Genomic DNA, 10,021 nt, shown 5'->3' with positions numbered 1-10,021 from the left:
GCTGAACCAGAACCATTTCCAAGGCACTCTGTGCTATCTGGTAACAGAGCATGAGTCCTCCTTACCCTGAAAAATGTGACCACAATTACTCCTGACCACTTTTTCTTACTCTCCTCTTTCTTTGCTATGTATAAACTAGTAACAACTGCGTTAACTTTATTAATAGGCCTATGCTCATTTACACACATGCTGAACTCAGCCATTAGGCTTCACTTTGTAGTTCTCTTACATTAAAAAAAAAAAAAAAAGTAAGTATTCAGGTAGGAATGGCCAAAACTGTGCACTGAAATGCATCTGTTACATAAAGATGGGGAGCTGTTTACACAACCAGCACACATGCTGAAGGAGGCCATTAGATCCCAGAGTCCATCTTTTGCCAAACCAGTAACTAATCCCCAGACAGAGGAACTTGTTTAATAAACACAGTGAGAGATAAGTGAACCATATAGTCAAGGAAATTTCATTTACACTTGCAGTTCCTGAATGTTATTTAAAGTGGCAGAGTTGATGATCTAAAGCACTTGTGGTTCGCCTTTGCTGTAATAAAATCAAAGCAGACCAAATTGCTTAACTTTACAAAGTCAGATTAGATACAGCATTTAAAATAACTTTACAATAGCGCTGTCCGAAGTTCCACTGGTCTTTGAAAACTCACTTCAATTGTAGTTTGTAAAAATGCCCCCAAAGGAACGACAACTTACTCCCGTGGTTTAGTGCTCACAAGAACCCGCAGGGGCTTTCTGCTGTTTAAACATGCTTTCAGGAAGGAATCCACTTCACTGAAGGGGCGCAGAAAAACCAGGTCACCATTAATGGCAAAGATTTTTTTCCCAACTTCCAAGCCTGCCATCTAGAAAACAGTAACAGTTGTGTATATGTTTGCCTTTTATAACCACTAACATTATGTTTTCTTCTGCTGGCATGCAACCCCAATAGGAATAATGACATGCACATTTCCTTTATATTCTTTACGCCTCCTTCACATACCACACACAAAGACTTGTACCACAAAACGCTTCTAGAACTGGTTACATTGATGTGAAGTGTACAGTAAACACTCATTCTGAAGAGACCTAAATACAAGACCTCATCTTAATCAAGATTTTACGACAGTATTTCCATATCAGTTAATATCAGTAATAATTAACACAACAGCTTTCATTAAGCCAGTTGGGTTTTTTTTATGACGTTACCCAATTTGTCCATCCATTCTTTCAAAGGAACTAAAGCTTCTTTTTATAAGGAAAGATCTGATTAATATTTTAGTAAGTGAATATTTATTAAGTTCCAAAACAAAACAATATCCTTGAATGTTTCATGGCCTTTGAAGCCAAAGGTATGGCAAGCCAAATTGCATACAGTTTTTAATCTCTGATCTAACAAGGAAGGAACCGTAACCAGTTGGCCGGCAGGAGTACAACACCAGGCAGCTCAGGGCACAGGCTAAGCCTTAGTGCCATCTGAGATCACGGCAGAACCTGACTGCTAGAAATCACCCTATATAGCTCTGTGGCTGTATTATATTATTGATTTACTGTATCTATTTTTATCTTAAATTTCTACTCCACCATGAGATTTAGAAAGGCTTGAAATCTAGGTCCAAATTTTTTCCCCTCACAGAAGAGACTCATTCTTTATCTTTACATGTATAGAGACTCTCATGCAGTTCAGTAGAATATGAATTTACTGAAAGAGTATCTAAAGTAATACTAACAAACAGAAAGGCTGTAATTTATTCATTCAGATTATTAAATTCCAGACTTTATCCAAAGCTTGATAGATCCTTTATTATAAAATATATCAAACACAACTCACAGACAAGCTTTACACTCATTTCATATTCTATCACAAACATTTATTCCACTCATGATTAATGCCATCACTGGACTATTATAAAAGGCATAAAAATAAAATGATAACTCTTGTATCACCACTTGGTACAACAATTTACCTGAGCAGAACATGGGTGCTGATAACGGTCAGAGCAATATTTTAAACAAAAAACCAAAATCAAAGAAAAAAGGAAAAAAAACAATATTCATAACCACAGTTTTCTTGGAAAGTTGTCACTGTTACCTTCTACTGCTATAGATTTTCCTAACTGATGTACAAACCATACACCTGTGATCAAGTGAATAAAACAGGGAAGATAATTTATAATACTTGATACCTCAGCATTTGATCCTTTCTCCACCACTTTAATAATTGGCACCTTATTTTTATCTTCTAAACCAAAACCATAGGTGCCTTCATTAGACTTAATCTGAAAAATAAAATTGTTCAAAATATTGTTCAGAAAGGCATTAAGAAGAGCTTAAGTATATCCCCATTAAATAACAATACACGATGCTAATTTATTGTCGCTACAACCGATTTTTTTACTCCTCCAAGCATACAATCATTGGGTTTCACTCACCAGTAGTGACTTGGCAATGACATTTTCCACTACTTTCAGATCATGTTTCATGAGTCTGTGCTTCATATTTGACCCTTCCATTTCTTCATCCGCATAAAAACGGAACAGCAGTGGTTCATCTTTAAATTCGCTTTTCTCTAACACTGTATGACATAAAAGCACACATATCAATCCTTTTTTTGTTTTAAATTTTTTAATATCATGTCTTTCATGAACCATAAAATACTGAACATGCACACACATATTAAATGCTGGCAAACTATTTTTGTGTGTGAAACTAGGGAAATCTGTATTTTTAACATAAACCACTGTTTTTATTTGGATTCATTACAGATTGGTATCACTAACCTATTTTTCAACTACAACATCTGGATTCCACCAAGCTGAGGAAGACACATTAGCCTGAAATAGTTTTAGTGAAAATGCTAAGCACAAGATTTCTTCCTAAAAATGATTCAGAAACGTGATTTTGAAAAGCTCTACTGGACAGCTGCTGGAGGTGCTCACCACCAAGCTCTAGCATTCTCCAGGTGGTGCAGCATGCCAGGTTCAGTATTAGCAGTGGGTTGGTGGGGACATGGAAGCAACTTGAACAGCAAATGGATGCAGCTTGTATGTTTAAAAGTCAAAGGAAAAAGAATGAATAGTGCCAGAGAGGAAGTTAATTCTCCCTCCTTCTCCAAACAAGCTGATGAGAAAATAATGTCTTCCTCTTTTCATTTCAGTAAAGGACCTACTGCTTCAATCCTTTCCCTGAAGTCTTCCCTCTGATGGTATTAAATGCGACCTTGTTCACCTCATTTTTGGTACTGCACATATCTCTGCTCTCCTCCCCCTTCCTCTTAGTTTGCTGCTGTCCTTATGATTTTCTCATTTTTCCACAGTCCACTTTCTCCTGTTGTCACTGTTTCATTTTTTAAAAAGTCATGCTTCTCCATACTTTATTCACTCCCCAAAAAATGTCTCCTTTCTTTCCTACGTATTTCCTAAATTTTTATTGTCTCATCTGTGCAAACACGTATTACCTGCTTAAGAAATTTCTTTCAAAGTGGCTACTAAAACTGCCCCCCTCCCCCCCCGCCCCAAATCCTTTAGAGGATGAATTCCTCAGTACATGCTATAAAATTTACTGAAAATAATTTTCAGACTATACAATAGCTATTTTTTTTCCTTGAAGATTGTAGCATAGATCTCCTCAGCAATACAATGAAAGAACTTCCCATCCCATCTGTAATATCTTTACCAGCTCCTGCATTTCCTTCCAACTATGTAAACAGCACTAAATAAAAGGTAAGTATAGATTGTACAGAATGTATTTACTTACCATGGTGCATAAACCCGTTATCACACAGAGCTACACCAAATATCATAGCTTCCTCCCTCGTCCGGCAATCCCCCTGTTAAACCACGGCATATTTTCTTTAATATAGCAGCAAAATGGATTCTATGCACAATGGCATAACCTCACAGGGCTGGCAAGGGTTGTAGATTATATTTACCACCACTACCATTATATATACATTTATAGCATACACATAAACCAGTATATAAATGTTTTCATAGAATCATAGAATAGTCTGGGTTGGAAGGGAACTTTATATGGAATACCTCTTTAGAGTTACAAATAAATGTGTAGACATTTTAGTAACACTGCATTCTCCATAAAAAATTAACATAATAGAATCTGAAAGTGTCAAAGTTTTAAACTTCTATTTTATAAAACCAGTGCATGTTGATTGAGCGAACAGGGTATTGTGTTCTTGTTCCTAGTTCGCTTAAAATAAAACAGAACTGATGACAGCAAATTGGTACTGACTTTTATCGATCTAGTTAGTAATTCAGAGTTTTTCAGAGCCTATCCATTCCATTTTAAGCCATGAACAGTGTTGCATGCTGAATCACAAAGCTAAGTCTCATTAAAACATTTAAAGTTCAATTGCAAATAAGGAAGATATGCACAAAAGGGATGAACACCATGGTTGCTGAGTTTAAGAGGATTACACTTACAGACACTGCTCTAATAACCTTTACACAAAGCGTTTGCATGTTATTCTGCTTAATACATCACTACCTTTCAAATTAGAATTTAAATGCAAAACGTACATACATCCAAAGACGTATACTTGCCTGTGCAATCAACCAGTCTATGAGTTTGTTAGCCATGACCACAGATTTGTAGGTTCTCAAGTGATAATCTTTATCCCTGTTCAAAACAAAACAAAACATTAAACAACAACAAAAAAACAACACTCAAAAGAGCCTAACAGAAAAAAACTTTTATTTTATAAACAAGTTCATGTAAGCATGAATTGAGTATTTTGTGATGATTCAGAAGTTGCCTCTGGAGTAAAAAAGCAAGTCAAACCTTTCAGTGTAGATCAAATGGAGGAGGTTGACCATTTTAGTTGGGCAATAATGTCACTGGAGTATAATAGCTGTTGTTCTGTTACAGCTGAGACTCTCCAAATGAGGTAATGGAGTGTTAATAAATGAGTGTATTAATATATACAGTAAGCATATAAGGATATCCATCAGGACCTAGAAGGCTTTAAATGTCTCTAAAAAAAAAGGTCATACTGAGCAGAGTTTGCTGTCAATTAATGATTCAGTTATGCTTACTTTCTTGATAGCCTGTAAGTCTTGCTTGATTACTCAAAAGAGACCAATCTTGAAAGGATGGGTTAGGTTCCTACACTCACAACACAGTATCTTCAGATTACATACTTCTTCCGAACGACTCTCTAAGGATTTCCCAATTGGACTCACCTAATTACTGGAGTAAACAGACTGTGAAGGCGACAGTACAGTCGCACACCCTGTTAAAGAGAAAGACGACGTTAAGTTAACCACATGTTCACACCACAGAGAACATAAAGAGCAACGGACGCAGTAAGGAAGCCTGTATGTTCTAAATGCATTTCACTTAGATAGTGAAAAAAGTTTGTTCAAATTTCTATATATTTTCATGTGCCAAAACTTAGTATTTCCAGATAACAATACTGATAAATAAATTACGAGAAAGAAAATATTTCCAATCTAATCTAAGCTTCACTGAGACACATGCAAAAAGGATTAGCTTTAAGGTAGCATTAAAAAATTCTGAAAGTATAGTACTTTGAAAGAAAAGTACAAAAAACCTGAAAGATAAAGCAAAGTTTCCATGCATTAAGGTTTTCCCAATCACTGGTTGCTATTCTACACACAAAGTGAGTAATTAAATTAAAAAACACTGCATTTGATTATATGCTTTGATACTTTACTTACAAATTGAAATTATAACTAACAAATAAACTTTAAAAAAATGCAAAAAGATTCAAAGATTGGAAACATTTTCAATTAAAAGCAAAAAATAAAAGTTGGAGGAGTTTAATGAACTACTATCAGAAAATTGTATTTAAAAAAAGAAATCACATTAGTATTACTTAGCAGACTATCAAAAAAATAATTATGTTTATAACATGCAAGAAGAACCATGTATAGCAATTAAAAGTTCTGTCAAATTAGATTCCAACCTACTTTGCTCTGCCTGGTAGTTCAGTATTGAAGATTCTTCTAGATATACCTTCCCTTAACAAATGCCAGCAGAGAAGTGAATGACACTGTAATGTAATACCCAAATGCTGACATGTTCTACAGTCTCAAAATAATAAATAGTGTGAATATTAATGAGTTTAAAGGCAACACTGCTCAATCATTTTGTTACGCCCAGTAGCGCAGATGGATAGCACTACCTATCTGTGTTTAAACATTCACACGACTGCAGATTTACTGCCTTACGGCACTAATAAAAGACACTCATATTTAAGAGAAAATGAAAATCAACTTTCTATGTATAGCTTCATACCTATTAAAATTGACTAATAAATACACAGTGAAATGCCAGCTTCAGAATCAGCCAGAAACATAGGTAATGCATCCTGCATATGAAACCATCAAATAACAAAAAAAATTAAAAAAAAAAAGACAAATTTCAATTTTGTATTTAAAATGTGTTACAAGAAGCCAAAATTTTCCCTTTTAAACAGAAAACTGAATTTGATTCACATATAGACAGGCAAGTGTGAGGGGAATGTTGTTTATCCAAGCATAATATTTTACATTATTTTTCAAGTCGAACCTTTATTTCTGATGTGTTCTTCCTAATAATCTCAACTATTATATTCTGTACCTTAGAGATCACATCCTGCATCTCATTTCTGGGGTAGTATGTTCCATCATCGTATCGGAATCTGTACAGCATGTGTTCGGGTTTGAATTGGTGCTTATCTGTAACTAAATTAGAAAAAAATTATGTATTTCTAGGTGACTTTCTGAAGAAATCAACAGGAGAGAAGAGAGTGAGCATCATTTCTTCTAATAACAGCCCATTACACAGCAGTAAGTAGATTTCAGACAGGGAAGGCAGGAAACCCGATTAGATCATCTGCCCTACGTTCCTTTATGTCACTGGTAACGTATTTCTCACAACGTTTAAGTACTTCAGAAGAAACCAAAGAATTTCAAGTCACAGGGCAAAGAAGATGACAGAAACAGGCAGGGAATAGTCTGAAAAATCTCACAACGTTTAAGTACTTCAGAAGAAACCAAAGAATTTCAAGTCACAGGGCAAAGAAGATGACAGACAAACAGGCAGGGAATAGCCTGAAAAATCAGGCGCTCCAGTCTTTCTAGTCTGCAGCGCTTTGGCAAAGCTTATCAACCGAATAGCCAAATGAAGCTTCTTTTGCAACTATTCATGTTATTGTTCCACCATATTCTCTGTTCTAATTCTTGCTGAGACCTACAAGTCAGTAAAGGTACAAACCCTGGACAACACATCTGACCAGTCTTGCACTGGGGAGGGAAGGGAGAGGGAATATCTTTCTCTATACACAGCCAGCTGAAGGTCTTAAGCGCAAGAGACAGCAACCATTATGAAGGTGTTGATCATCCATCTTCCCAAAGACCCATGAAAAAGGATCTTAATGAGTGAATTTCCAGAGTTTCACAAGATTCCAGCAACAAATCTCACAACTTCCACGTGCTTTGTCAAAACAGTTGTATCATATGATACAAAACTTCTCCTGGAAACGGTACTACAGCATCTTTCTGAAAAAGAGCCGATTCATTTGATGGCTGAGGACAGTACTAGGCACTCGTACTGCCCTAGGGTAACAGTCTTGTATTAATTACTGTTTTGCTTGCAGATATAAGCTTTAATTTTGAAACTAAATTTGCATGTCATCAATTGATAAAGGAGAGTACTGTAATGTCTTCATTAATCAGAGTAACAGGGCTGACAGTGTTAGGTAATTCTTCTGTGCATGCCTTCCTATACCAAGTGATTAAAGCATCATATACTATCCTCTTCAAAAAATTTACTTAGGCATCATAAACTTTGTATAGTAAGGTGCTTTCTGCCTGCATCATTTTTCATGCCCCTTCAAGCTCTTCAGTATCGTCACACATCACCTGACAAACGGACATAAAAACCAGACTTCATACATTAAGGTTTCATCAGTGTCACGTGCAAGAGCAAAGTAACTTCTCTACCTGTATTTGATATATCTACTAATAGTAAAGCCTAGGACACTATTCCAATTGCCTTGAACTGATGGTTCACGCTAAGGTGATTATCCACAGTAACCCCTAAGCTCTTTTACGTATCATTGCTTCTCAATAAATCAGATATAGATCTCAACTTTCATATACAATGCCTAGTATAAGTATCTAAATGAATTTTAATTGATCGTGACCATTTAACACAGGAAAAAAGATATCTTCTAATTCTGCAATTAAAAAAGTCCTACTGCTGAAGAAAAAAAAAATATATTCCACTAGAATGGCATACGTTAAGAGGTTTTAAAATGAGCAACTACAGAAAACAGAAAAACCACTACCAGTGCGGTACTCCCTAAGGCCAAATTGTTCCTCGCTGGTACAGAGATGCTCTGGGAGGGAACCAGGACCACAAAGCACCTTTCCTTTCTTGCATGTCCATGACGAACAGAGCAGGCTATGCCTTCTGAGGAACACAAGCACGGCTCCGTCTCTGCAGCCTCTACTTACACACAGCGCACCAGAAACTAAGGGAGCAGGTCCACAGAGCTGACACATCCTGAGTTGCAAACACTTAAAGCTGATAAAACACTGCATTACCACAAAAATAAGGAACTCCAAGTTGTTTTGTGTGTCGCTCCCAACAATGTACCTATATTTTTTTGTTGCGATAGATATTTATTTGACACACACTAAGAAAAGGGATCTGAATCATCTTTAAACTAGTCTTCTCTTTTACTTTTTTTGCCAGGGTAATTTTGACTCAGATCAGTCTAGCAGTCCAAGAAACTGCACAGCCACGTAAATACCCATTCTTTTCAAAACTACCTGATATTCAAATTATTTTTGTAACTACAAAGCTCCTTACTGCCTTGAGAGGAAGCTTCCATCTCTAATCAGCAGCAGCAAGTGACCGGACAAAGTACCTCAGCCCACTGGCTGACATAAATCATCTCAGATATTAGAGAATGCCACCAGGTGGACTTAAAATAACAACATACAAACAGATTTTTTTTCCCTTTCACAAGCCGGGGGGGGGGCGGGGGGAAGGCAAAACACTTAACTTTTCTACTTGTAAGAGTTTACACACTCGGAAGTAAACAACGCCCATCATAACACGGTTCCGGCATTGCGAGAATGAAGCCCAGCACAGTGAAAATAATGGCCAGCACAGTCAATGTGCAACATCTAACAAAGCCCTCTACAACATTTGCAATGTGAGTAACAGCCAAACTTTCTTTCTCCCTTGCTCACTCTGTGAAAACAGATGGTTCATTCAACTTTATTTTAAGAATTCTATTTTCACTGAACCACAGCTGGATCGCTATTCAAAGTAGCATGTCTGGCTCACATTTCTATGCTCTAATATAATTACCCTTTTATCTCTCGAAATTACACAATATTCATTTAACTCTGTATTGAGAAAGTCTATGAGTGTATTTGGGATATAAATTACAAGATCGGGAGAAGAATCTTTGGCAACAGAATCATTCCATTGAAAACAATTCTGTGTGTGTAGTAAACATAATAGCATCTGACATTTGAATGACGGTGGAGGAAAATCATGTAGACTGACATTAAAGAATTAAAGTCTACATGACTACTGATGAATAACCTTAATGTTTTTCCTCCCACTCTGCGTATGTTTAAAATGCACACAGCTAAGTGGCACTCTGTTACTCCCACTTTCTTTCCAGTCAAGGACACTGAAAACATCATGGCAAAGAACTTAAAAAGTAAGTATTAAATTCATTGCTGGCTGAAGTACAGAAGTATTAAAACATATATTATCACTGATTCTATCTAAATTTATATCCTGGATCAGTAGCTAACTTCACAACTGTTTCACTATTTGGTTTTTGTTTGGTTTTGGGGGTTTTTTTGTTGTTTTTGTGGGTTTTGTTTGGGTTGTGGTTGGTTGGTTGGGGTTTTTTAAGTGACTGTACATATTGTAACCCAAACATGCCTTCAAAACCAGAAGTTTCTCCAGTTCGCTTATATGGTCCTGTTGGACTATACCTCGTAAAAGGGTAAGACATAAGGACCTGCTCTGGTAAGAGAAAAATA

General features: G+C 36.3%; 1 protein-coding gene across 1 annotated transcript in view; it reads right to left on the bottom strand.

Moving 5' to 3' along the window:
• The window catches only part of PREX2 (phosphatidylinositol-3,4,5-trisphosphate-dependent Rac exchange factor 2), a 94,933-nt gene extending 85,849 nt beyond the window's left edge, over positions 1 to 9,084 (bottom strand). Inside the window, 8 exon segments of the mRNA XM_009703322.1 lie at positions 702 to 850; positions 2,171 to 2,263; positions 2,417 to 2,559; positions 3,741 to 3,813; positions 4,544 to 4,619; positions 5,183 to 5,232; positions 6,585 to 6,688; positions 9,045 to 9,084. Coding sequence (XP_009701624.1) covers positions 702 to 850; positions 2,171 to 2,263; positions 2,417 to 2,559; positions 3,741 to 3,813; positions 4,544 to 4,619; positions 5,183 to 5,232; positions 6,585 to 6,688; positions 9,045 to 9,084 — 728 coding nt within the window.
• Between the last annotated feature and the right edge of the window lie 937 nt (positions 9,085 to 10,021).

The sequence above is a fragment of the Cariama cristata genome, unplaced genomic scaffold, assembly GCF_000690535.1.
Source record: "Cariama cristata isolate BGI_N322 unplaced genomic scaffold, ASM69053v1 scaffold4467, whole genome shotgun sequence".
NCBI classification, from domain to species: domain Eukaryota; kingdom Metazoa; phylum Chordata; class Aves; order Cariamiformes; family Cariamidae; genus Cariama; species Cariama cristata.
Note: the sequence above shows the minus strand (reverse complement) of the source record. Positions and strands in the feature narration are given on the sequence as shown.